This window comes from Agrilus planipennis, unplaced genomic scaffold (assembly GCF_000699045.2).
Source record: "Agrilus planipennis isolate EAB-ADULT unplaced genomic scaffold, Apla_2.0 scaffold212, whole genome shotgun sequence".
In the NCBI taxonomy this organism is placed as follows: Eukaryota; Metazoa; Arthropoda; class Insecta; order Coleoptera; family Buprestidae; genus Agrilus; species Agrilus planipennis.
In genome coordinates, this window is record NW_020439461.1 from 176,962 (window position 1) to 204,334 (window position 27,373).

At 37.3% G+C, this 27,373-nt stretch overlaps 2 protein-coding genes, 1 long non-coding RNA gene and 1 pseudogene across 4 annotated transcripts in view; 3 read left to right on the forward strand and 1 right to left on the reverse strand.

Annotated features, from left to right (window-relative positions):
• The window catches only part of LOC108741497, a 40,998-nt gene extending 14,226 nt beyond the window's left edge, over positions 1 to 26,772 (forward strand). The window contains exons 2-3 of the long non-coding RNA XR_001938516.2: positions 25,330 to 25,381; positions 26,705 to 26,772. This is a non-coding gene — a long non-coding RNA (uncharacterized LOC108741497). The remainder of the gene's footprint in view (positions 1 to 25,329; positions 25,382 to 26,704) is intronic.
• LOC108741492 (dynein heavy chain 1, axonemal-like) lies at positions 590 to 26,711 on the reverse strand. Its single transcript, XM_018476312.1, has 58 exons — positions 26,086 to 26,711; positions 25,898 to 26,005; positions 25,536 to 25,699; positions 24,885 to 25,220; positions 24,359 to 24,491; positions 24,160 to 24,292; positions 23,796 to 24,010; positions 22,725 to 22,892; positions 22,388 to 22,603; positions 22,027 to 22,286; positions 21,734 to 21,959; positions 21,448 to 21,591; positions 21,139 to 21,381; positions 20,903 to 21,083; positions 20,582 to 20,842; positions 20,331 to 20,522; positions 20,094 to 20,271; positions 19,911 to 20,043; positions 19,626 to 19,853; positions 19,436 to 19,574; positions 19,187 to 19,365; positions 18,893 to 19,056; positions 18,530 to 18,832; positions 18,360 to 18,473; positions 17,866 to 18,284; positions 17,614 to 17,724; positions 17,435 to 17,526; positions 12,332 to 12,486; positions 11,042 to 11,360; positions 10,765 to 10,978; positions 10,168 to 10,655; positions 9,950 to 10,112; positions 9,729 to 9,889; positions 9,456 to 9,671; positions 9,164 to 9,397; positions 8,954 to 9,116; positions 8,718 to 8,887; positions 7,135 to 7,343; positions 6,963 to 7,065; positions 6,650 to 6,899; positions 6,463 to 6,593; positions 6,294 to 6,399; positions 5,854 to 6,008; positions 5,586 to 5,774; positions 5,238 to 5,526; positions 4,801 to 5,168; positions 4,431 to 4,741; positions 4,146 to 4,371; positions 3,883 to 4,078; positions 3,629 to 3,822; positions 3,417 to 3,571; positions 2,995 to 3,361; positions 2,351 to 2,935; positions 1,985 to 2,253; positions 1,683 to 1,909; positions 1,414 to 1,595; positions 1,212 to 1,341; positions 590 to 1,161 (listed from the first exon to the last, which is right to left on the reverse strand). The coding sequence occupies exons 1-58, from the start codon at positions 26,386 to 26,388 to the stop codon at positions 947 to 949; spliced, it is 12,483 nt and encodes a 4,160-aa protein (XP_018331814.1). The 5' UTR covers positions 26,389 to 26,711; the 3' UTR covers positions 590 to 946.
• LOC108741495 (thyrotropin-releasing hormone receptor) lies at positions 12,458 to 17,337 on the forward strand. 2 transcript variants are annotated; one of them, XM_018476317.1, is made up of 7 exons: positions 12,458 to 13,152; positions 13,316 to 13,468; positions 13,764 to 14,114; positions 14,349 to 14,609; positions 14,669 to 14,780; positions 14,838 to 14,940; positions 16,281 to 17,337. In XM_018476317.1, exons 1-7 carry the CDS (start codon positions 13,144 to 13,146, stop codon positions 16,492 to 16,494), a joined length of 1,203 nt encoding a protein of 400 aa, XP_018331819.1. In that variant the 5' UTR covers positions 12,458 to 13,143; the 3' UTR covers positions 16,495 to 17,337. The 2 variants fall into 2 exon arrangements, with proteins under 2 accessions (XP_018331819.1, XP_018331818.1); XM_018476316.1 differs by having other exon boundaries at positions 12,458 to 13,022.
• On the forward strand, positions 14,951 to 16,270 carry LOC108741496 (annotated as a pseudogene).
• Positions 26,773 to 27,373: the final 601 nt, after the last annotated feature.

Sequence of the window (27,373 nt, forward strand, 5' to 3'; positions counted from 1 at the left end):
TAACACTGAAATAAATAATTATGAAAATGTGTAATATCTCGAAGTAAATATATGAAATCCTATGACATTGTTAGTACTTAATAGTGGATTAATATGCAATATTATTTTGAAATCATTTTTTCGATTTTTTATTTACCCGCTACAAACTACCTCAAATTAATGAGGGAAAATTTTTGTTGTTGTCACACCCCCGCCTGGAATCGAACCCGCGACCTTTGGCTTTACGCACCAATGTTCTACCACTAAACTACGAGAGGTGACAACAGTAACCACGACCAACCGACCTACAAGGTTAACGATCCGTCGATTTTTATTAACTTAATCATATATACACATATTAAATATATGAAATCCTGTGACATTGTCTGTTACCTAATAGTGGATTAATATGCAATATTAATTTGAAATCATTTTTTCGATTTTTTATTTACCCACTACAAACTATATCAAATTAATGAGGGAGTTCGATTCCCGGCTGGGGTGTGACAACAGCAACAATTTTTCCCTCATTAATTTGAGGTAGTTCGTAGTGGGTAAATAAAAATCGAAAAAATGATTTCAAATTAATATTGCATCTCGAAGTAAGTACGAACTATAGACGTTTCACTTCTGTAGCATTAAGTTCGATCTAATTCTAAACAAGTCTTTTTTCGACTCCAATGTATTTTTGAATGTTTGTGTTTCATCGTCGTCATTCCAGAAAAAGTTTCACTTTTAACCTTGTAATTAGCCCTTCTACCTCACTCTCTCTATTCGCCCAAATGGCCCTCAGTCCACAGCTTTACAGAAATAATGACCCCGCTCACTCCACCGAATTTACCCTCAACCTCAACCAGTATTCACCAGCGCAATCTCGCATAATAAGTTTCACTTGAAAAAATTACTTTTATTTTATCTTATTTACAAAAATTATTATTTGAAAAAAATAATCCACATCCCCCATACTTTAATAGTCCAAAGCGCATATAAGTGCTACGCCTCTCTTAATCCAATGCTGCTCAGACTTTTGGCTGGGGACTTCTATTGCCACAACATAATTCGTCGAATGACCTGTTGTTGACAAGGTTCCAGCTCTTGTGAGGGTTTTATACACCGGGCAAATGTAAACTCCTTTGGGTTTTTGATGGAATTCCTCAGGTATCATCCATATCACAGGCATATCTACAATCAATTAGTATCATAATTGAAAAACCGTGAACAAAGATGTTTACCTGTGTATAGTTCCTTCGGTCTCGATTCGTCCAGTGTCATTTTCTGCGGATTCCACCTGGAACCCTCCAAAAACAACCCCCTTATACAAGCGCCATCTGCCGGTCTGATCTTTGGAGGCTCCTTCAGTACCTTGATGGTTCAAATAATTCAATAAGAAATTGTACACCATAATGTTTTGAAACGAGAAACAAAAATAATTACCCTATACATGAAACTAATGGTGTCGATGGATAAGACGTATCTTCTGGCAAAATTTTGTAAAGTTCCTGTCAAAAAGGCCTGAGGAAAGTAGAAACCAGAAATCCAGAAGACTGTCGGAATTCCTTGATCGATCCACAATTGTATAAAAGCCACTCTCATATGTAAATCTTTAATCCAGGCACCTTTGTAAACAAACGCAATCATTTCGGCACGATTACCTTTTATAAGAATCCAAAATGTGTAAAGCTCCTTCTAAATATTGTACCTACCTAATGGTTTGAGGGAAGGATAAGCTTTACTGGCCCAAATTTGTGGAACTGCATTCCTGAACAAACTAGCGGACATTTTTTCAAGAACTTCGGACATAACAACGAGCCCTTTCAGGGCCTTCAGTAGATCCACGAGAGTCTGTTTTATAACATTCAGAAGCTTGTTGTAACGAATGGCTTCTTGTGATAAAACGGTGTTTAATGACTCTTCGTATAATACGGGATACCTTTAAGGTTAATTGTGCTTTGTACTTGATTACCAAAGGAGACGCTACATGTAATATTATTCAGTAAGTGTATACCTCTTTGATATATACTGCAAATCAAAAACACTAGGAAGTTCACCTAGGATCGACTTGGCCATTTTTTCTGTTTCTTCCTCTTGACTAGAAGCTGACCCACCCACTTGTTTCGGTTGCAAAAGAAGGAGAGTGGCCAGAGCGAAGTAAGTATTCGCTTGTGCGCAACTAATGTCAGCGTTCTGATGAAGACCAAAGAATTCAGGATCGTCATTCAAAGGTAGCTTCTTTATGTAACCCAAATATTCCTGAAGAGTATTATCTGGAGGAAGCTAACCAGACCAACAAAACAATTTAAAATGGTCGTAGACTGACATTAGATTACTGACACCCCCAACAAAAGTGAATAAATGTTAATTTTCATAGTACCTGACGATAAATGCCTCCTTCATCGAAACAAAAATTCGTATCAATCACTTCAGTCCTGTAATGTCCCTGCAAAATATTCATTAGACATCTTCTATCCCAGTCGTCTGTGACTCTTCCTCCATAGTTGATATGTCCGGCCGTGTACAGTAAAACCTTGAAGGGAATTTCTTCATATTCCAGCAAAAACATAAGCAGTTGCGATATACAAATTTTCAAATCGCCATCCGTGAACTCGTAGGGTATATTGAACCCCAGTGGACCGAACTTTCTTCGCTCTAAGGTAATCCCGTGGAAGAAGCATAGAGAAAATAGAAGATATCTGAAGGTCAAACACTTCGGATGCTCTGAGTGAAAGAAATCTGCGACATCAACCACTTGGTTCGAATAGGCTCTGAGCATGTTGGCCTTGAGGCCTCGGGGTGGTTCCACGGTCATTTTAGATCCGTTTTGCAAAATTGAAACTGGAAAACAATCAGATGGAGTTGACGTCAGCCACATACGGAAATCCCTGTGGACGGCATCAGGATTGATTGTTTCGACGAGACGGTCAAGACGGGGCATCCAACTTGGAGCCAAGTGGCAATTCTATGAAAGTTAATATAACAAAAAAGAAGTACATCACTTTTGTAAAGATAATGTAAAACCTGAAAAAAGACCCAAGTTCCGACTTCCTTTCCACTGTGAATCATTTCTTCGGCTCTTGGTCCTTGTCCTTGTCCGAGAGATATCGAGAACATCCTCTTTGCCATCTTCATCTTGTCGGCGAATTTGTAAAGGTCTGCAGCCGGATCTGTACCAGCAGAGATAACGAAGATCAAGGGCACCGTAGGGCTCGCTTCTTTGAACATCGCCGCCAGATCTGCCGTTTGAGGCTCAACGAATTGTTGCCCTATGTGCTCCGTTAAGAAGTCTTGCATTGCATTTGTCACTTTGTCCGGTCGAAGACTTTTCAATATTAACATCCTTTGGAAATCGTCAAAAGAACTTTCCAGAGATGGCGGCAGCTTCTCTCTAAAATAAACACTCAGTTTAATGATAAACGAGGCATTGTTAGGTATTTTATTGCCTGTGTGGTTCTATCGACTCAAAAATCGCCTTGTAGGTGGCAATGTTTGCTTGAAACGTATCTACAAACTTTTGATAGTTGTGTAAATTTCGAAGAGACATAATTTCCTTCCAAGCCTTTTCTGAAAGCCAATCGCTAGCCGGATTTGGTTCCTCCTAAATAAAAGTAATCGTTTATTTTTTCCGTCATAAAAAAAAAAAGATTGACGTTACTTGAAGTGGTGACCCTCCTGCTAAGAAAAAGTGCCATTCGTGTGCATTGATTTTGTTCTGCTCCATCATTATCCGAATGCATAACAGAAAAGCAAAAAGTAACTTATGTTTCTCAAACAAACTTCTGCAAACGTTACTGTAAAGGCTAAATGTAAATACGTCGTTTATTGAGCCAACGCGTTCCATTAGAATATCTTAAAAAAGATGTTATGTGTAAAATGTGTGTAAAAAGATGAAAATGTTGATTTTCCAACCAGATTTTTCCGCTTCCGCCATGGAATTGCTGAAAATGTTAATAAACCATTCTAACGAATACTGATACATGGGATCCACATTAGACAAATCAGCAACACAGAAAAACAGAATCTGTCCTCTTCTTGCTACTGGTATATATTGCATTCTCGTGTTATCAATATCTATTTGGGTTATTTCAGCGGATTCTAAACTGCTCTGAAGTGTTAAGATTCGATTTTGGTTTCAACAGAATACGCGAATGACTTGGCAACCAGTTTCTTACCTTTATCTCCTCACTTTTGACTTTGGATGCTTCCAAAGTGACAATAAAATCTATATCGTCCACAGGAGATCCCTCAGATATACTGAGTTTATACAATATTCGGTCCTCGATCTCCTTCAGCTCTTGCTTCATTTGTGCTGTCGAAACCACTATGGCACTCCTCTGTTCTTCCAAGTCAGGTCTTTCTTGAGCCACAACCAAACCGAGCAGCTGGTCTTCTAAACCACTTTTAGAGAATGATAAATGAATGCATGGTCACACCTCGAAAATATATTTACCGCTTACCTAGGCACTAAAGTGAAATTTACGAGAAGAACTTTAACACATATTTCAGGACTGTAATGGGGATTCGGTAACTTGGTCGTTATGTAAAGTTCAAAATCGAAATTGTAAGGAAGAATAATGTCGCCTAGCTTAATAACCCAAGTTGAACCTTGTTTAAATAATTGCTTCAGAAGAACAGTATCGAGAGCAGGGTCTAATTCAGTACCAACATTTTCAATCACTACAGCTTTTCCGAAGCGAATCGCTGATTCCAACGTTCTCAGCAAATCTCTGTCCGCTAGCTTACACGCTGATATTCCTTTCGGCTTGCCCTGTAATAAACATCTAGTCTTATTAATAATAAATGTCAATTATCCTTAATAAATTTCACCATATTCTTTATCCATTTATTAGCTTGCCCCTGAGGATCAATGAAGAGGGGCCATCTTCTGGAATTTGCCGCCAGAATCGCGTTCTCAGTCGAAAAGTAATCCCTGGGGAGTCCGTCAATTTGCCATTGGCGTATGACCACGGGTTCTCCTAATACAGCAACAGGAGTGCAATTTGGTGTGTGAGGAACCTTTTGAGCAATTAAAATCTGAAACCATTCGCCCAGAAGTCTCCTCCTATAGCTATCAACGAATGGCGCCAGATAAGCTATCGATCCGGAACTGATCAAAATATCTCCGGTCACGTTTACCACGCTTGATTCGATATTAGCTATGGTTTGAATCCAACGCACTCTCTCGCCAGCTAAACCTATATTTAGGATTGTACCAGTTGTTAAATGCAACCTACCAAAGCTGTTTCAACGATCATGCAGCAAACCTGAGATCAATCGCACAGCTCTGTTCATTCTGTCCTGGCACAGATTGATGTTTCGTTCTTGTTCAGCCTTAAACTCCAACTTCTCGTTCAGCTTTGCGTTCAAAAGATCCAAATTGTCCATGACTTCTTTCATTTTTTCTCGGGCTATAGCCAACTGTCTTTCCGTAATGGCGAGCTCCTCTTTCGCTTTTGCTAGAGCAGCTTTCTTGGGTGCCACAACTAAATTGACGAAATAGTATTTGTACATGGCATGTACCCACATACACAGCGATGTGCAGGCTTTTGAAACCTTAAAGTAAAATAAAATGCTGGTGTTTTTTTTGCGTCAGAATTTATGTAAGTGTTTACTTTGATAATTTTAGCTGGTTGAAACTGAGGATCTTCCACGTAGTGCTTAAGCTTTTGAATCATCTCCTCTGTTATAGAATCCTTGTCGAAGTTCATTAAAGAATTAAGAAATGCTCCAGGATCGGTAAGCAAACCCCGACCTGGTTCCCAATAGTCCAGAATTTTTTCACCTAGACGACTCCCTGGTACCTATTACCAATTAAAATCGAAACGTTTAATAACTTGTTTTTTAGTTTGATAATCGTTAAAAGTGTCATGGTGCCTGTACCTTAATAGGTTTTACGTTTTTTACAATACAAATTGCTTCCATTACGTATATGACACCCGCTGGAGGTTTCTTCATGGCTCTCACTTCCGTTATGTCGTTTTTGTTCAGGGATTTCAAACTTGCTTCGGCCGCTTCAAGAGCTGGCATTGCCTCCTCTGAAACCAAAAAGTACTGTAGGAATGTAGACATCAAAATGGGATGAAACATTAGTTTCAACAATAATTGAGTCGATGAAGCTATCAATTCTTATAACTTGATGTTAATAAACACAAGTTGCATGATCATTGATCATCATCACTTTGTCCTTTTTGTTGTTCTAGTTTTAGGAAAATGCGAAGATTAACTCAGGATCGGAAGGAGTGGAAGAGCGTGTTCAGCCAGTCTTAGGACTGATGACTTTATGTTGATGTTGAATAATTAATAAACCTTAGGCTTTGTACCTAGATCTCTTTGAGCATCAGCAGCAATTGTTTCAGTTTCTATAGCTTTTTTAGTTGCTTCAAACTCTTCCTTCTCCACAACCGCTTTAGTTTCTTCAGCTACAAGCTGAAATTGAAACCATTAAGTGTTTATATCTTAGCTGTATTATACAATATTCTGCTATCTTACGGTGTCCTGAGCTATTTGGGCAATCATCACTTCAGCATCTTTGGCTGCTAATTCCAGAGCGGGCTTCATTAGTGCGAGGTCCACTTGTAACACTTTCACTTCTTCTCCGGTTATTCTCATCTTCTCTAAACCTATATGAAACAAACATTGCCTGGATTAACGATAACAAAGAGGTAGACTCAAGGACCTATTTTCAGACGGCCAACCCCTTCTGTTAAGTTTCCCTTTTTCGTGTTCATCAGGTCCGTGTAACTGCTCAACAATCCCAAGTACGATGCTGGAGTGACATAATTATGTCTCGATAATTCTTGCTTGTATAATACACTGGCCTTTACAACACTTGCGTGCATATATTGACAAACCACAACTATACCGTTTAAAACTTCATTTGATACATTCAATTCCTCAATTTCCTCCAAAAATTGTAGAGCTACAGACTATAAATAACAAAACACAGTATTTAACAACAATTGCGTACGTAATATTTTTTTTGTATAAACCTGTAATGCCGAATCAGGCCACTCACTGTACCAGTCTATAGTACAACAGTTCACCAAAGCAGGAAACTGTCTTAATCTAGCTCGAAAAACCTCACCAATTGGACTACGGGCAGAAATATCGTATGGAGTTTCTTTTCGGATCATTCTACATGTCAGTCATAAACGAATTTACCTCATAGTAATGACTGTGTGCAGATTGACTCTGACTTGTCTTGTGTAAACAGAGTAGAGATTGGATTTGGTGGCACTCAAGCCCATTTCCTGGACCAATGTTCTCATACCCTGATAAATTTTATCCAGTTCATCAGGTGCGTAAATATTCGGGACATCGCCTGAGTTTAAAATGTTATTGATATCCTCCAAAAACGATTCTGTCTTTACCTACGTGTGCGTTAAAGGTCATTAGTAAGTTCTTATTCAGAAGCTTATCGAAACCACCCGATGTGAATCGTTATTTCGAACCTATCGGTTCTTATCAGCACACAAAAACGAGGATCGATAAATTGCCGACGACATTATTGAAATAGGTGTGCTGAAGAGAACTAGTAAGTTTAAAATCCACATGTGTTGATTTCGACAAGTTGCTAACCAAGAGCTTAATGTTCTTTAGTCGATTGGTTTACGATCTAAATTCAATTTGGCAAGTCATAAAGCCCTAGAAAGGAATAGTTAGAGATAGCATTAAATAAAATGGAAGCGGTATTGACAAATCAGTATTGTATGAAAATAAATAAAAGTAAAACAAAAATACTGGTATGCAAGGAAAGAAAAAGTAGGGAAAGATCGAATATAAAGATAGGAGACGAAAGGTTAGAAGAAGTGGCTGATTTTCGTTATCTAGGAATTCAGGTAAGTCAGGACGGAAGTAGTAGTAGGGATAGAAGCAGATGATAACGCAGGGTCGAGTCGACTTCAATAAAAAGAAGTCACTTCTATGCTCACAAACGATTATTTTAGACATTCGAAAAGGATTGTTAAAGGTGCATATTTGGAGCACGGCTTAGGGGTGCGAAATTTGAACGGTGGACGCGGCGGAAAAGAAAAAGTTAGAAGCGTTCGAAATGTAGTGTTACAGACGAATGATGAGGATACCGTGAATAGAGAAGGTTAGAAATGAAGAGGTATTAGAAAGAATATGAGAACAGAGGACTCCATGGAAGTCAATAGAAAATAGGCGAGGTAAGTTGGTATACTTCATTTACTTTCTCTAGCGATGTGCCCTTTCCAATGTCTTGGATGCACGCTGGCAAAATCGTAGGTAGGGAGAAAAAAGCTCATTATACTCTCGACTCTTGTTCATTAAACATATTTTTTCATACAGTACCTGCCAAAAGTTTTGTTCGATCATAAATAGTAGTGCGAGTCGAAAACAAGCGTTAAAGCCCTTAGTATGTCTTCAAATATAAGTAAGCATCTCGTTGATATTTTCAGTAGTAATTGATACTAATAACAGCACATTTGAGCAATGCAATTGTAATGGATAAAATGATCAATTTTTCCGTGCAGTACTGTACGGATTATACGCTTCTCACCGGTTAAGAGTTTGGCCGAGAGTTGTCTCCTTCCTAGTGCTGTTGTTTTCTATTTTGCGACAGTGAAGCTGAAGGTCACACCGCTACAAAAAGTAAACGAAGTATAGGAGACCTTTTCAGGAATAAAGGTTTAGTCAGAGACATATTAGAGGCAGAAACAGGAGTTAAGAGGAGTAGAGGTAGACCTAAATTTGATTACTGTTACTTGTTAATAGAAAAAAACCTGTGTATCAGAAAACAAAAAGACTGTTTCGGCATTCTGAAGTCCGGATTTGAGCATCAAATTTTTTATATCGTCTCGCCATTCCATATTTCCGTATGTTTTTGTTAATTCGATTTGAAAACAAGTGTATTCCGCTATAAACGCTGCAAGTCGCGTCAAGCTTTGTCTTCCTGTAATATAGGAGTAAATTAACAACGTCTGGGCCCTGGTGTATGTTTTCTGAAGTTTGAACTAACCCGAGCCACCCATGCCTAGCAAAAGGCCATTTCCAAGCGGTTGTCTAATTATTCTGGCCACCCTGCAAATATGAGCCATAGCATCTTCGAACAGTACAAGTTTCATGGGCTTGGTGGTTTGATTGTTAAATTCGTCTAAATATTTTAAAAGTGCTTTATTCATCTGCAAAAGAAATCTGTAATATTTATCAAAGTGTATGAAAATCGTACTTTGTCGACTTCCTTAATATGAATGTATGCGCGATCGTCTGAAGTCGAATCCATAAAATCTCCATAAAACATCACTTCATTGCCTATGATTCTCTTGTCATCCATTTGGAACTGTTTCTTTATTATATCCCTTAACAGATTATCGAACCATTGCCTGTCGGTGTCATTTATGAGACGATCTTGGAATACCCGACAATTCTCGTGATACCACAAACGAACAATGTCGCTCAGGGACTAAAAATAGGTCGACTTGCTTAGTACTACTCGAAGAGCTGACAAGCTAAAAACTTACTGTCACAGACTCGGGATTCATCATCAGTATCCCTTGAAATGTTTTACCCAAGTCTCGTAAGTTGAATGTGTAGTGAGTTTTTGCAGGTGTCGGAAGAAGTTCGCGTAGAATTGTCGAATAAACGTACATAGTTTGTCTCAATAATATCTCGTAGAAGAATGCAAATTCAGTTGTACGATTTATCCAAAATTTAAGAATGGTACCAAAGATTGTAATCTAAAATGGCAATGTATAATTATCTAGTCGAATATGAAAAGTGACAATCATGATTACTTTGCTGTCATCTTCCAATTCGGTGAATGTTAAATAATGAAAATGCCTTAAAAGTCTTGCCGTTACAGGATTTCTTCCCCCACCCGGGGGGCCCATGGCACATATAAAGTTTGTATCAATTATAGTCCTGAACTCGCCAATATTTCTGCGATCGTACCATCCTAACCAAAATATTTTTAGTTCAATTATTTAAAATAGTCTTTACAATAGGTCAGAATTACCCTCAAAGTCCATCCACTGCCTTATTAATTCAATTGGTGGTTGAGCTCCATAGACTTCTAGGGCCGGCATGTTGAAATCATCAATGAAGAATATTTGTCTCTTCAAAACTGGTGGGCCAAAAACACCCCTTCTACGCCTGTCCAACTTGCCATCTATGAGATCCTTAAATTTTGACATTTATCAATTGATTGCGTTTGTTTCAAATATGCACTTATACCTGGGTCTGATTCGCACTCGTCCTCGCAGAAAAGCATATGAAATCGCAAATGTACTTTTTATGCATATTTCGACTCAGTTTGGAGATTATGGTTATAGTTTTTCCAGTCCCTGTTGGTCCCACGCAGAGCACATTATCCTCGTTGTTAAGCAAAATGCCAATCATTTCCGCATTTCGTACTTTATCTATTGTCGGCACTTCGATATCCGAAAACCGCATTTCAATCGTTATCTTGTACTCTTCCATATTTTCCATCCAATTGTGCCACGCTGGTGGTATTGGTTCGTTTTCTTCTGTTACATCAGTAAATCCGCCGTCGTGTAATTTATAATCATAAACCAATCCCTTCGCTGGAAATAACGGTGCATGATTATTTTCCACCATAGTTTCGCGAATCCAGTCAGAAAAGAACACGCGACCGTCGTTGTCGCAGGTCACTCCTATGCTCCATATAACAGAAAATACCACCCATGGTACCAACAGTACCGCTAAATTTAAAAAGGAAATCATTGTGACAATTTTTAATGCGTCTAGAAAATTACTACGCTTATTTTAAAACAATTTAAGCTTCTACTAAAATATCAACATTATTCTTACGAATCAATTCAATGAACTGTGCAGGTGGCGGAGGCTTATTGTCCTTCCCCGCTAGTGGTCCTAATCTGAAGTCCATCAGACGTAAGAATGATATTACCAGGGCTGAATCAACTGATGTCAAAACTTCCTTCATGTTGCTTCTAAGAATGACGATTGCCGGAAGTAAATATATTTGAAAGAGTTCTTGAAATTCATCGGCGAATTTTATCGCTAACTAAAGTATTCAGTTATAATTATTATCCCGTATAGCACACTCAGAAATATAGCATATATTTACCAAAGGCAATCTGTCTATCCAACAGTTTAAAAATGGTTGTAAACCAAGAACTCCAGGTTCAAGATAAACCATGCCGCATCTGGACACAGTGGCTGGAGACGCTACAGCCAAATCTGCCACTTCGAACATCATGGTTTGAGTGTCACGCAATTTAATAATTTCTCCGCTACTTAGGCATAACTTTTTATTGTCGTCCAGGACTGTATTCATGTTTTCTATCCATACGGCGTCCACAGGACCATCAAACACGTACCAACGTTTGTCTTTATTCTCAGCGCTCACCCCGATACGTACCAATGATGGCAAAATCCCATCGGTCCTTTAAATAAAAATGTTTTGTTTCGTGATCGCCTTTCATTAAAAGAAAATTTTTCCGGACTTGATGACCGTGATGTTGAAACCCTCCGCTCTAAGTGGCCCTTCAGTTGGAGGAGTTAATGCAATGTTTCGCCGGTAATTGTGATATGCATCCTCAGAGACTGTTTTGTTGCAGTTCTTCTGTGGGAAAATCTAACCGGCACTGAAACTCTCCCCCATGAAGAACCACCTAGTAAGAATCACTCCAAATCTCCAATAACACGGTCATTGTTTCCCAACAAAATGTTTTGATATGAAAATATGAATCTTATTCCACCCTCTATATTCTCTTATTCGCATAAAAAAAATGTTGTTTGATTCTCTGCCATCGATTTCCCTGAGGCTGGTATTTATACAATTAAATGTTAGATCGTCCATTATGGCGAACGATTTATTGTACCATTTCATGAACACAACGACTAGAAATTGCGATAAAATATACTTGTTTACGACTGGTAATTTGCCTGTAAATTGTATTCAAACGTCACCGAAGGTAAACTGTACGTAGTAGTTAATTTCTTTGGGTATTAACGAAAAGTACGTCGTACTTTGTTCTCTTCAAAGTAGCGGCAAGAATTTTAATTGAATTCTCAAATACTCTTAAACCAATTGGATTTTGTTCCAATAATTCATGAAAAATATTACATGAGAAGATCCCTAAATGGCTTTAAAGATAGGGAAGATGCGCCCGTAGTGAGAAATAAATGTAAAGACATTATTACCATAGTAGGTACACAATTTATGACCATTTCAATTGTGGGCACCTTAATTAAAAATTGTATGAATTAAGAATTCACAGATATCAGAATTAAATGACAGTTAAAGGGTGTTGCTTTTGTTTGTGTATTTAATGAATTTTAAAGAGATTCGGATTATTGATCATACCAATGGGAGGCTTTTCTTTAAAAATAAGAAACGTCTGCTGGTACCTACCACTCATGGGTAACCAAATCGAATTCACCGTAAAGTTGACCCATGGTTATGGACTTTGGATTTAACACGTACGTCCACACAGGTTGAAATGGGTAACCACTGGGCTGCGGTTTACCCTTCAAAGCGGTCATTGCAGCTTTCAAAATTTCATAACACTAAAATGGTAATAAAAAATGGATCAAACTTTTGTGCAATAAAGTAACACTGGTTGCAAAAGTTTGTACTTTTAATAGAAATTATACAACTGCAAGGTACAACTCGAAGGTCTTCTTCCGCCTGTTTCAAAAATCATGGGAATGTGTGGAAAATATAATATTTTTCTAGGAACCACAATATTTTTGGCAATTTACAAAGACCTTACAATGACTATCGCATCATTCATTATTTATAATATTTATATGTTGACCAAATCCTGTTAGAAATACTTAATTTTATTATTGGGGGAACAAATTTTTGAGCTCCGCATGCGTAGGTTTGATTTCTTTTGCAGTTTGTTTCACATCTACATAGGTGCATAGTTAGATATGCTTTCATGTCACATGCCCTGTAGGCGTCCAGCAAATCTAGAATGACAGTCGATGTGAAAAGAACTGAAATTTTCCTCTTGCGGAGCGACGTCTATTTATAAATATATGTCCCAACGAATCTAATTAAGGAAAATTATCCGGAAGTCATCAGGATGTACTTTCCTGTAAGTTAAAACGATCGAATATGCGTTAGGAAAAAATAAAAGCGAAACCGCTTTTTCTTGTGTTGTGCTATGTGTTGTTTGCAGATGTGACGGTGTATTATTTGTTTTATTTTCATTGGAAATGTTTGAAGTTAAGTGCTTTTGTTTTTTAATTTTTTCTGTTCATTCATCAAAAACACTTGCTGTTTTCTTTAAGTTTTAACTTTATAAAGTTAATGCAGTTTTTTTCTATTACAGAGACGCTTTTTCTTTTAACATTTAAATACATGTTTTTCGTTGATTTTTACTTATAGGACTATGAAGCAACCAATGATTCTCTGGCTTATCAAAATGATACGTACGAAAATATTTTGAACGGTTTTACAACAGAATGTGGGGTGTACTTTACATACTTTTTAAATCTTCTTGGAGCGTATTACTTACCTGTCATCATAGTTTTTGGACTGGTAAGTGAACAATAAAATAATCAAAATCTTAATTCATTTTTTATTAGGTACATTATTCTTTTGTCAATACAAAAAGTCAAAACACGAAGCAGAATTTTCAAGTTAATTACAACAAAAAATTATACAAAGAAAAAAATTATTAATTAATTGATATTTGTACTATTTTTGGAAACAAGCAAAAATTTTGTTTTCCTAGTTAAATTTGAATAAACGATAAGGGCGGTATACAAGATTGATAACAAAACGATATTACGTAATAATAAATTAAATTAATTACTGTGTAACTTTTTATCAGGTCGGAAATATGCTATCGTGCGTGGTATTTTTGTCGACGCATCTGAAAATGAGAAGCTCCAGCTATTACTTAGCAGCGTTGGCGGTTACCGATTTCGGTTATTTAAGCATCCTTCTGGTAAACTATCTAAACTACATTAGCGCAATGGACTTGTACAATAGAGAAGGTTGGTGCCAGGTCTTCGTATACATTAGCGGCGTTTGCAGCACCCTGAGTACCTGGTTAATTGTCGCGTTCACAGTCGAAAGATTCATTGCCGTCCAATATCCTCTTCAAAGACCTTACATGTGCACCGTATCCAGGGCTAAACTTATACTTACCGTGCTATCTTTGGTCGCTTTGCTTTCTCAGGTGCGTGTTGAGGTTTAATAGAAATACATATTTTTAGTTACACCTACTAATAAAGCATAATCACCAAGTGCAATATCAAATGATGAGTTCCACTGTGTTTCTTGGCAGTCACAACAAAAATATTTCGATGAATTTTCTCCAAAAGTGTGCACAGTGGTTCTTGAAATATAGCATTTGTTACTTATCTGACCTACCTACACTACATATGTACTCGTAATTCGTAACAAATTTCAGCTCTATTTATTTTGGACCGCTGGAATCGTAAAACAACGAGAAGCATTGTATTACGTCTACTACGGTTGTGACATGAGACCTGAGTACAAGGAATTCATGAAAATAGTAAATTTCATAGACACCATCACGACATTGGTTGTTCCGCTTATATTAATTGTAACAATGAACACCATGATATCTAGAAACTTGTTGGTGTTTAAAAAGCGATTCAGGAGAGATTCGAGCGGTGAAGGTTTGGCAATCCAAAGAATCGACACGCAAGTAAATTGCAAAAAAAAAATTTACCGGCGTTCCCTTTATTTTACCAAATCGTTTTGCAGAGCACATCCCTTGGAAGACCCAGTTCTCAATGTTCAGTGCAAACAAAACAAAGCAGCATACACAAAAGAAGAGACACGCAATCTCCAGTCGAACAAAATGCGTCACTCTTATGTGAGATGAAAGCTTCTTTAGTGACGAATATTCTTTTTAATAAAATATATCTTTTAGATATACCGTCCTTGAAACGGATTGTTTCCACAAACAGCCAGCAGAATGTAACCAAAGTTTTACTTCTAATCTCTACTATATTTATTTGCCTTAATTTGCCTAGGTAAGTCAATCTTTAACTAGAAAATGAGACAGCCACGAAGAACAAATGTAAATGATATTTTACATTAACTCGTTTTACTAGGTAGTAATTTATTTGAAGTACGTCAGTAGCAGCAAATACCCACTAGATGGCGACACACTGTTGTATATTAGATATTATATCTTTTCCGCGGTCGTTGTTAATTTAAGTAGTCCTTTTTTATTGTTAGAGTTCACTAAAAGACTCTTCCATGCTAAGACAATGGTTACTACATACATAATTTGCAGCAGTTATGGCGTGAGCCAAAATCGTAGTTGACACTGTAAAACAATCGATGTGACACTTCTAAATAAAAAAAAATAGCACCACTTGAGTATATTTACATAAAAATGTCAAACGTTCCACTTGTTCCCTTCAGAGAAAACTCTGGTTTCTCTTTTGAGAATTGCTTCAGGAATGACAAGCTGAATGCAAGCGGTCTTCCATTGCCTAAACCTAAGAAAACAGGAACAACAATCGCTGGAATCATCTACAAAAAAGGAGTAATACTTGGAGCCGATACAAGAGCTACTGAAGACGCTACAGTCTCCGACAAAAACTGTAAAAAGATACACTACTTAGCTCCTAATATATATTGTTGTGGAGCTGGTGTCGCAGCGGATACCGAAGTGACGACCCAGTTGATCGCATCTCAGCTGGCACTGCACCGTCTGAACTCCAACCGTATTGTACCTGTGGTCACCGCAAAACAACTTCTCAAGCAATATTTATTTCGATACCAGGGATTTATTGGAGCTGCTTTGGTACTCGGAGGTGTAGACAATTTCGGTCCCCACTTACATTCCATTTATCCTCATGGATCTACCGACGAACTACCGTACGTAACGATGGGCTCTGGATCGTTAGCTGCCATGGGAATATTTGAGAGTCAGTGGGAACCCGAAATGAAAGAAATTGAAGGAATCCGGTTGGTACGCGACGCTATATCCGCAGGAATTTTGAACGATTTAGGCTCAGGATCAAACGTTGATATTTGTATCATCAAGAAAGAGTCAGCGGAATATTTGAGAACCTACGATACGCCCACCGCCAAAGGTCAAAGGCAAGCCTTTTACAGATATCTAAGGGGAACCACGCCGGTTTTGACCACCAAATCTGAAGAAATTCAAGTTAATGATGTTAACGTCAAATATGTCGAACCAATGGAATTTTAATGTTTGATCTCAAACATTTGATATTATTACGCGTTTGATATACTTAATTGTTCTTCCAGATAATACCTTTCGAATTAAAGCAAAATATTTAGCATTACTATCTATCCATTGTTTTGTTCACTCAAGTGAATGTTAATTTCTTTTCAGCTACTTCATACGGCTTTACTTCTACGCTCTAAACGTTTTAGAGAAGGAGGTACCGACAGAAATCTATTGCGTTCAACAGTTCACCATGATGCTATTTTACACCAATTTTAGCGTCAACTTCGTTCTATACGCAATGTATGGAATAACGTTTAGGAATTGCTTGAAACAGTTAATCTGGAATTTACTAAGACGCAATTGCTGTCGCTTTAAATAAATGTTTTTAAGGAATATGATAAGATAAGCTATAACAGCTCCACCTCAAAATCCCACGTAATTTTGGTCTTTTTCGTTCAATTTTACGTACTCCACGCCTACTCTAACGCCACAACTACAAACTGTTGTCAGCCATCTTTGACAGCTGTCATCGTCAGCCATCTTTGACAGCTGTCATCGTCAGCCATCTTTGACAGCTGTTACCATCAGCCATCTTTTACTGCATCGTCACTTTTCTGGATACTCCGCTTTTTCTACGGGTGATCTACCACTAAAGTTCCCTTCATCTGTTACTCCCTTTTCAAAAGATGGGTCTCTGCTGCTGCTGCTGCCGATACCTTGGCAGAAGCTGGATAATGAGACCTCCTGAGGTGTTAATAGTGGAGCACCGCTTAATGATGACAAAAGGACGATAGCTGAAATGTATACGAACGAGGTGTCAGGAGTCGCAGCAGCATAGGAGCACCTCATCATCAGGGAGGAACAGATGAAAGGAACCCTAAGAACCTTCATAAGAAAATACGTAGGATTTTAGGGCCGAGCGATGGTAGCCTATCTACTAATATTGCCAAAATTGATAAAAATTTCATTAAGAGCGTAAAAGTTTCATGGACTTTTTTAGACATTAAGTATAAAATAAATACTCTCTTCGATATTTTTACTAAAGTAGCAGATATATGTACCTTTAAAGTATTATTTTAAAATATTTTTTGTATTTGCAGTAAACCCAGGACAAAAAATATGTAACTAGAATAATTTTTAAGAATTGTCAACAAACGAAAGTTGTTTTTTGATTGAAATACGTAAATGTATTGCAAAATAAATATTTTTTAATGAGACACTTTTGTAACTCCACTATTTTTCATAAATCAATTCTATTTTAATGTAAGCATATTTATTATTATGTATAATAAAGTAAAATAAAACGAATGATTTCTTACCTTGGTCTTACCTGAACCTGTGGGGCCAACCAGCATCAAACCATGCCTTACCACTGTAGTTTCGTAAAGTTGGATAACTTTTTTTACATATTCTGTAAAGGTTTATAACTTTTTAGTTGGCTATAAAATAGTACATCCAACGAAAACAATCGATGCCCTTAACAACATGAGAAACTTACCATCAACATCTTCTAAACCTTTTTTCTTGGTCTGAGTTCTTATCGACTCCTCCAGGATGCCATAATCAACCACCTCTTCGACCATTCTGGGAAACAAGTCGGAAACAATTCCTAGCAAAACCATGAAATGCATCAAAATCGTAAATTTCAATGTTCTTTTAATAATAATCAGAACATCAGAAGACCTTTGAAGTGTGATCGATGACAAACGATCGATAACAATCAAGATAACGTCCCAAAATTCTTACTTACCGTTAAATAATTTTAAATCGTCTTTCAAAAATTTGGGCACGTTGACATCTCTAAGAGCACGCAAGCAAATTTGGTTCTCCTCCATTTGAGGCCTCTCGCGTTTCAAATTACCAGCGACCGCTATCACCGTCTTGACGGCCCTCATACCAAAGTCGTAATGATCTTGGGAACTAAGCTGTTCCGAACTGAGCTTAAAAGTCGTCGTTATTTTATTGGCCAACTTTTTCGCATTCCCGAATCCAAAAGAAAACAGCGAAATCTCAGCAATGAGGGTGTAATCGGGTACCATCATTGCCACCGGTCGGAACAGGGCCTTTAAGTTGTCAGGCAACTCGGTCCGTCCAGCGTAACCGGGGTTCATAGTGATGAACACCGCGCACGAGGCTTTCAAGGCAATCTCAACGCCCTCGAAGAAAAATCTAAGATCGATATACAAATTTAAATAAAAGAACAAATAAGAAGCTTTATTGTTGGAGCAAAAATTTATGATGTACCTGTCCAATCGTGACTGTTGTGCTTTTTGTATCGTCATTATCTGTTGAGCAACAACTGATAACACTTCAATGTCTATTCTGTTGAATTCGTCAAAGCATGCCCAAGCACCCGAGCTGAAGTGGACACAACACTGTTATTGCCATAGTGCCATTTACTTACGTCTACTAACCTTGCTAAGCCTTTGAAGAATTTCCCCATTGCCATAAAATCCAATTGGTCAGAACAGTTGAATACCACGCACTGAATAGCCATGGCTTTGCCCAAATCTTTGGTCGTTTCTGTTTTGCCAGTGCCGGCAGGTCCAGCTGGTGCCCCGCCAAATTTTAAATGAAGCGCCCCAGTTAATGTCAGATAACACCTGTCAGTCAACGGTGTTATCACCAGCCTTCCACTATTGCCAAGATATTCGTAGCCGTATTGAAACTCAGCATTTACTGCCCTCACCTTCACCTCCTGTTCTATCCAATAGTACCTTTACCACGTCGAATGTATTTAAAAGGGAAAAATAAAGACAATAACATTATTCAATCACCTTAATTGACTTATCCAGTCGAAGTCATTGACATTGCTGACTTTTGAAGTAACAAGACTTTGCGTGACGTCTCTTGCGTGCACCTCAATCACTATGAGGGCACATATGATCTCTCTGTGAAGATACGTCAATGTGCCTCTTACCAGTTGTCTCAACTGGTCCAACTAATGAGGCAAAAATTCAATGTACGTTTCAATCGGCAGAAAACAAAAAAAAAAACAGAAGATACTTACAGGAAAAGTAAAATTATTTAAAATATTAATAAAAATTGTTTTTGAATGAGATTTTTCTCACATTATCAAGCATTATGTCAAAAAATCGTGCCAATCGGCCTTCTGCAATTCCTGCTTCCACGCCAGTAGTCCAATAAGTTTGGCAGCATGCAATAACTATCTGTCCAGGCCAAAGTAAAACCCAAGATTTCCTATCTTTCTTGTACAAATCTTCGAGAGACTTTCCAAAGGTGGTACGCACTGAAACGAGATAATACACTTAGCATAATCGTTGTCAAAAAAAAGATTTACAAGGGATATAAATACTAACGTGTATTTTTCATTGAATTTTCAACAACAACCAACCAAATTTCGACACCTCCTTCAGGATATAAAGGAGGATCCAGATCGACACATTCGTCTTCCGCCGAAAACATTTGAGTAATTTTCAAATCTGCTTCAAATGTCAACTAAAACCCAATCGATATAAAAAAGATCTAAAACTATTTCTGTTTCATTACCCTGGCAATGTTTTCGAAACATTTTCTTAGATGAGGTTGTACTGCCAACGGGTTTCGAGCTTGAGAAAGGATCTCCAATAACTCGTCGTCGCTGAGGAAGAACAATCGGGGGAATGTCATCCTCTTAAACTCCAAATATTCCGCTAGACCTTTCTGGACAAGATCCAACAAATGAACGCAATCTCTTAAGCTTTCCAATAACTTTTGGTCCGCACAGTACGAGATCATCTGGACATAAATACGTAATAACGGTATTCGTAAGGAACATAAAAAAACAACACCTACTTTCGGATTGATCTGAGCATTTCTCATAATCCTTCTCCATGTCCTTTCCATGGACGAATACTTTTTACTTTCTATGGGTAGTTGGAGCTTTATATCTTCACTGGTAAATATAGGTTCTATATACATCCACGTCCTGCAAAAGATCATTAAACTTCGAGAAAATAATTACATTTATCCTAATACTTTTGTAATTCAATCCATGTTTCCACCACTTGAGATGTGAGTTTCAGTGTTAATTCCCATTCGTCGATCCTTTCCTCAAAGGCTCCTTTAAAAGGACTAAACGAAATCTGCTGTGTCATTACTATATGATCGTCCAACATCTGTTGAGTTTCATCAGAAACTCTAACGATGAAAGTACCTTCAAAATCACCAACATACATTATCTGTACTTCTAACATTTTTGAATTGTTTTCCAACCTGAATCTTTATATGGTTGTAATTCCAAATCGATATTCTCCCATTCGTGTTGCATCTTATCCAAAATTGTTTCAATGGAATACTCTTTAGATGCAATATCAGCAATATGCAACACTAAATCCGCGTGAAGATCTATTCCTATCGCGAGGAAGTCGTTGAATGTCAAGGTTGGAGTCCAAACAATATTTAATCCTGAAATTTTATTATTTTAATCGGCAACTCTCTCACTAAATAAGAAGTATTTCGTTGACCTGTTTCTTCACTAATATGATCCCAATGCCTTTGCCTCATTCCTGGGTTCCTTAGGGCTTTGAGAAGAGGAACCATCGGCCTAAATTCATCCATTTCGTCTCTTATTCTCATTGCAACAGTTTGGACAGCCTCAATGTCAGCAAATATACGAATCGACTTTTGCATTATCTTATACATATCTGCCATTGTTGGCTCGATAGCTTCTCCGTCAATATTTACCAAAGGATTATCCATCCAAATTTCGTGCCATTTCATCCAGTCTACAATAGTGTATTCGTACCATCCAGTTGCTTAATTTATCGAAAATTACAATTACTAACCTGATGCTGTAACCCAGAGGTTTTTGTATGGTTCAAATTCTTTCATAAGTGCTACTAAATTATCAAAAGGCACTACAGGCATATTAAAGAGCTTCTGCCGTGAATTCAAAAGTAATCCTTGTTCTTGGGCCTCCTTCATATTCTTCCAAAGGCGTTTAATTTCTATGGCTACTTCATGCGCCTATAGAAGATTGATATGTCATAATGAACAAAGGAAAAGTTTCCTTTTAATTTACCCTGGTGAAGTCTCTTTGACCAGACAATTGCGCTACTTGTACAGTAAAGCCTTCTATCCTTTCTTCTAATGCTAATTCCTCATCCAACTGTATCTTTCGGAATTTATCCGTTTCTTCTTCCAAGAATTCATTGGTCGCTTCAATCTGCTGAGATATTTTAAGTGGCCACCCTATTGCTTCCCATTTATTTTCAAAGTCCTCCTGCGGCAGAGCATACCAGAAATAATCCAGAATATCGTATTCCTAAAATATCGAGCTAGCGTCAGTCTCAATCATCCCTTGACTGCTCAGCGTTTGTCAAAATATTACCATCAAGTATCTTTTCGTTGTCTCCTCCAACTGTCTCACCGTCAAGGGAATGGTTTCCATCCAATCCCTTATCTCGTAAATGTGTTCAATTGAAGTGGGCTTTTCTAAAAGCCTGAAATTCAGGGCCTTATATTCGTCCAAAACCTGTTCGGAAAGTACAATTAATGAACACTGAAGATCAAAGTGGAAAATCTAGAACTTGACTTTCAAACACAATTTTCTACAGTAAAAATGAAGAACAAAATAAAAAACTAGAGGAAAAAGACAGACAGAAGGGTGTACTGACTTCTTCGATACAAGCTTTCATTTTGCTCGTCAACTGGTCTAGCAACTTGGCTATAATATCTTCTCTTTTCGTAATTAAAACCTTCTTCAAAGGTTCAACATTTATATAAAATGGTCCAATAACAATATTAGCTGGTATTGTTACTTCCAAATTGTCCTTCATCTTGTAATGGTAGATTAAGTCTTCTTTATACTCGAAAGGAGCGTGTTGCTCTTCCTTGTACATTCTCATTATTAAAGTAAAGGGGAAATTAGAGCATACAATTGTTGTTAAAATAATCAAGTGAATCGTACTCAATATATTTGGGAACGTCCATGTTGTATAATTCCTTGTGGGCGTAATACTTGTCTGCATAAGCAAGGAGTGGGATTGTAGCTTTTTCGTAGCCGGTCAGCATTCTTTCGCGTAGTGTGCTTATTCCTTCTTCAAGTAACCCCAAAGAGGATAAGTAGAGGTCAGGAGGGTATTTAAGAAACTTGAGTAGAAAAGGATGAACTTGTGGAATGGTATGCGTTAGTTCGACCGCTGTGTCGTATAATTGAAGCAAAATTTGCTGAAACGTCAGTCAGAAATTTTATACAGTCGTTTCTTCATTTAAGAATTACTCGACAAGTTTGTTGCGTGCTTCAAATCTTTCTGACTAATTGTTATTACCGGAAACGTTTCCACGGGAGTGCTATAGTAAGGACCTTTGTCGTCCATTTTGAGAAGCTGATAAAACAATGCAGCTCCAGTTGGTTTAAACTGAGTATTAACTAAATCCTCTCCCCAATCAAAATCCGGCTCTACGTGTAAACAGCACTGACATGGTGTTTCTACCAAATTTACGAACATATTCGTCGAATTTCTTGCTAGCATTCGAATTGAATACTAAAGGAAATTTATCGTTAATTATTAATTATTATAGAATACTTCCTTAAACGAATAAAATTAAACATGAAAACGTATTACAATTCGTTGTTGTTTTACGAGAGTTTTGAAGGTAGCTGACCTGCATTCTGTGTTTCACGTTTTCCATGAATCTTATCAATTTTGCTATATCATAAGTACGTGGTATTTTCTCATTTACATCGAACCATCCTTTCCCCACATCACCCAAGCACATTCTGATGTTGTGCGTGATAGATTCTAGCCAAGCACCTTTCAAGAATTTCATGCACTAAGAAAAAGTATAGGTAAAGTAATCATGAGTTATGAATAAAATAATTCGAAGTGGTCTGTATTCTGTCGAAACTGCCAGACGCGGATCGCGTTTTCGATCTTTTTGGATCTTTTATTTGCCTTAATTTGCCTAGGTAAGTCAATCTTTAACTAGAAAATGAGACAGCCACGAAGAACAAATGTAAATGATATTTTACATTAACTCGTTTTACTAGGTAGTAATTTATTTGAAGTACGTCAGTAGCAGCAAATACCCACTAGATGGCGNAAAGTAATCATGAGTTATGAATAAAATAATTCGAAGTGGTCTGTATTCTGTCGAAACTGCCAGACGCGGATCGCGTTTTCGATCTTTTTGGATCTCATCAGCCCGTCGCAGACAGCTCCGACAGAACACAGACCAACTTTTACTTGCTGTCTTGACAGCGCGTTTTAGAAAATGCCACAAACGGCGCGGTAAACGCCATCTGTAGTACGGTGCTACATTTTAGGATTACGTATGCTCCAACAAGGTCATTTAAATCTATCGATATCTACTTGGTGAAACGAACCCCGGCGTGGCTGATGAGATCCAAAAAGATCGAAATCGCGATCCACGTCTGGCAGTTTCGACAGAATATAGACCACTTCGAATTATTTTATTCGATTATGGTAAAGTGCCTATCACGTCGAGGTTAGCTACGCCGGGGTTCGTTTTCAGCAAGTAGATATCCACACAATTGGACCTTGTTGGAGCATACGTAATCCTAAAATCTAGCATCGTACTACAGATGGCGTTTACCGCACCATTTGTGGTGTTTTCATGAGTTATGAAAGTGGGATAGTATCTCGATCTTTCTGTTTTACAACAAATAACTTTGAATAAATGAAAAAACTGACTTCATTGCTATTTATTACACACATTAGTTGTGGCCTGTATTTGAATAGCCTCGAAATCTTCAATTTTGATAGCTTTGCCACCGTGACTAGTAACGAACAACAACAATCTTTCCGCTTCTAAGCATTTTTCGACGACAAGAGACATTGCCCTATAAGTTTCGGGGATTACCCAAATGCTCATCCAGCGAAAATATTCGCGAGCTTCTTCAAAGTTATCCATTCCCGTAATAATCTTTTCTGTCAAATGTAAAGAAGAAAAATCTAACAGAACGTCATCTTTTAGTTACCTATCTAAACATTTGCAGCTATTGTTAGACATAATATTAAATTGGACCTATAATTTTGCAAACTCCAACTGTAGTAATGGTAGATGGCAATGGTAATACCTCTCGGTCCTTTAATAGGGTCTATTTCCGGCAATGTGAAGAAATTGTATACATCTGGATCTTTTTTCACGTTTTGTCTAAATTGAAGTTCGGCTAAAGCCCTTTTATGGCACAATCGTGCCTGTACTTCAAACTAGAAAGTGATTTCATCAAAAAGATTACCCTTAACTATCTACGGTTACACGTTTTTTAATAGTACCGTTTCCAGTATCTCTTTGTCGCTTATTTTCACTGGCCTTCCTCTTGTTGCAGATTTGTAAACTTGCTCCATAACAGTATCCTCGATATCATAAAGACCTGTTACTGCCATACAGTCCAAATAAAATTCATATCTAATAGAACATAAAATTAATGTTCGTTTTTAGTATTTATGCCAATACCGTATATAGAAAAGGTTAGAAATGAAGAGGTATTAGAAAGAATAGGAGAACAGAGGACTCTATGGAAGTCAACAATAAAATAGGCGAAAAAGGTTGATATGACATCTTGTCAAGCGTGAATGTCTAGTCAGAGACATATTAAAGACAGAAACAGGAGTTAAGAGGAGTAGAGGTGGACCTAGATTAGGTTACTGTTCGCAAATAGTTAAGGATGTGGGATGTTCTAGTTTTAAGGAAATGCGAAGATTAGCTCAGGATAGGAAAGAGTGAAGGTGCGTGTCCAGCCAGTCTTAGGACTGACGACCTTATGATGATGATGATAATGTCAATTTTAGCATCGTATACCTAATTTTATTTTCAACGTCGTTTCTTAGATCAATAGCGGCTCGTATACGTTGTGCAAACACCTGAGGGTCTTCTGCTCTGAACATTAGATAAATACGAGGCAACACAAAAGTTCTTTGTAGTCCATCGAGAGTCAGAACTTTCCAATGTTTTTTCTGGGGTACGTAATCCATTATGGCAACATTTACCCAACCATAAAATACTGTATATTCCTGAGACACTCCTTCGCCTATTACATCGTTATTTATTTCTGACGGAAGGGTAACAAAACCTAGCCCGGGTAATGGGTGCTGAATGCCGTCCAAAACCCCATGTTTTAGCCAACTGTCAGGGGATCTAAAGTACCAGCAACCACATTGTCATTAATTATATATGTACATTGTGCATTACTGTACAAATATCGTTATTAAACTTATTTCATTAATTGTAATGTTTTTCTTTCCAGGATTGGAAGTGAGTTCAGATTCATTCTATTTCAAGTTGGAGGAGATCTCAAGGTACTGCCTTTCTCTGATAAACTGTGAGTGATAATTTAGAACTTTAGTCTTTTCAACAAAATCCAGAATGTATAAAAAACATTTTTGAAAAAGTTTGTACAGAATGCGCTGACGTTTTAGCGAACTAATACCTATATGAAGATAAATTGCAAACCTGCAATCATACTCTTCATCGTCGAACAACTCAAGCGGTAGATAATTCACGGTATTGTACAAGCTGAAATTTTCGTCTACCAATAATGTTTTATAATCCCCTATGGGGAGCAAATCTTCATATTTGACATTCAGGTCAAAGAGATGCTCCTTTAAATCGCTGGCCTAAAATTTTTTTTTTAAATAATATTATTTCAAGAAATTCAGTTGCATTATTTACGATTTCATACAAATTATGAAGTACATTTTATTTTGACAATTGCTTTTATTGTTGTATGCGCAAAAGGTACCACTGGGGTCATTTTAAGTAAATGGCACCCTATATAATATTTTTTTTTGTTTCTAAACTAATTACACAACAACCTGATATTGTCTCCTCTTCCTTTCAATGGCAACATTTCTTGGTAAACATTTCGGAGGCACTTCATGTTGCATTTGTACTTTCGGTTTAAACGTTTCAAAAGGAAAAGCCTAAATAAAACGCAAACACATTAAGTTAGTTTATAATGAAAAACTCTTTTCGTCGAAGGCGTTTTCCTTAATTCACTCACTATATCTTTCTCTTCTTTGTAATGCATCCATCTCTCAGCAGGTGCCAAAAAGTTGGGGGGCTTGGCAACTGGTTGTAGCGCAATTATAGGCGATTGCTTTTCAGTTCTTATTTGCCATAATAATGTGGTGTGTTTGTACACTCCGGGAAGTCCTTCGTATCCGGATCTCTTTGTACTCAAATCGGTAATTAATTCTGAGTAGTAGCCCCTTTTGCATTCTTTCTTTAGTTTTTTCGGAGCTTCTCTATCGCTATGAATCACAAAACTGGATCGTCGCGTTTTACTTTTTTTGTCAGAGTCCATATTATTTTTTAAACAACTTACGGACGGCTGACATTTTAACGTTGTCTTATATAATTTTTTTTTGTTTAGACGGAAAAATCACTCATAGCCACCTAATTTATTCGAACATTGCGCACATTCTTCGTTAATTCATAAAATAAAACTGCAGATTGTGCTTAAATATTTCGAATTGCTTTATTTATTTAACAACACTTCAAAGATTAATACAATTATAACATAATTGTATGGTAACTGATAGGGATATTTCATTTAGTTTTTATTCTATGCACTTACAACTAAAAGTACATGAGAAATCAATTAAAAATAATGTTTGCAGAATAAAAACATAAGATAATGTAACGTAAAACTCGTGAAGTGAGGAACTTCCTTGTAAAAGAATTCTTGCACAAATTATCGTTGGACTACGTGCGAATGAAGGTGTAGTGTTGGCTGCCGATTGGAATTCTTCCAGGAGTTTTAGGCTCCACAGTTATTTATTATAGGTTTGTATATTTTAATGAAGTATGTAAATTAAAAGGTATGCCATGAATAAGTACCTATTCGATACAATTCCTCAGCTAGTTTTAAAAAATACTGTTCATTTTCTAACAAATTTCTGCATTATTCCATACTAAGGAATCGAAAGACGTATATGAGCAACGAATGAGAAACTACCCATGCAGACAGTACCACGATGAACTTTTTCGATGTTTTCAATTTTCTGCACATGCAGATATATTTACCTTAGGATGTTTACAAAAAATAATGAAGGGTATTTCGAAATTCAACCCCTAAGAGGATGAAAAGGAGTGGCAAAATTTGTATGGAACATTTTTATTTGTGATCGGATTGACTTCAAACTTGGCCTTAATTGTCTTTGATATAATTTATCAAACAGCTACTTTAGCAATCTAAAACACTTCAATCTCTAAAGTATTAAAAAGGGATACTTCAGTGGAACGAGGTGGTTATGACTAGTATAATGTAAATCAAACATCTCTCAAAT

What these genes read in the sequence shown, in the direction of transcription:
- LOC108741492 (XM_018476312.1), bottom strand. Translation starts at nt 26,388, where the DNA reads ATGGACTCTGACAAAAAAAGTAAAACGCGACGATCCAGTTTTGTGATT. An exon ending in GATTTGGTTACCCATGAGTG is followed by an intron (nt 11,361 to 12,331) that starts GTAGGTACCAGC and finishes TTTTATTTAAAG; the next exon opens with GACCGATGGGATTTTGCCAT. An exon ending in CACACAGTCATTACTATGAG is followed by an intron (nt 7,066 to 7,134) that starts GTAAATTCGTTT and finishes TTCTGCCCGTAG; the next exon opens with TCCAATTGGTGAGGTTTTTC.
- LOC108741495 (XM_018476316.1), top strand. An exon ending in TCATCATAGTTTTTGGACTG is followed by an intron (nt 13,469 to 13,763) that starts GTAAGTGAACAA and finishes ACTTTTTATCAG; the next exon opens with GTCGGAAATATGCTATCGTG. An exon ending in TCCAAAGAATCGACACGCAA is followed by an intron (nt 14,610 to 14,668) that starts GTAAATTGCAAA and finishes ATCGTTTTGCAG; the next exon opens with AGCACATCCCTTGGAAGACC.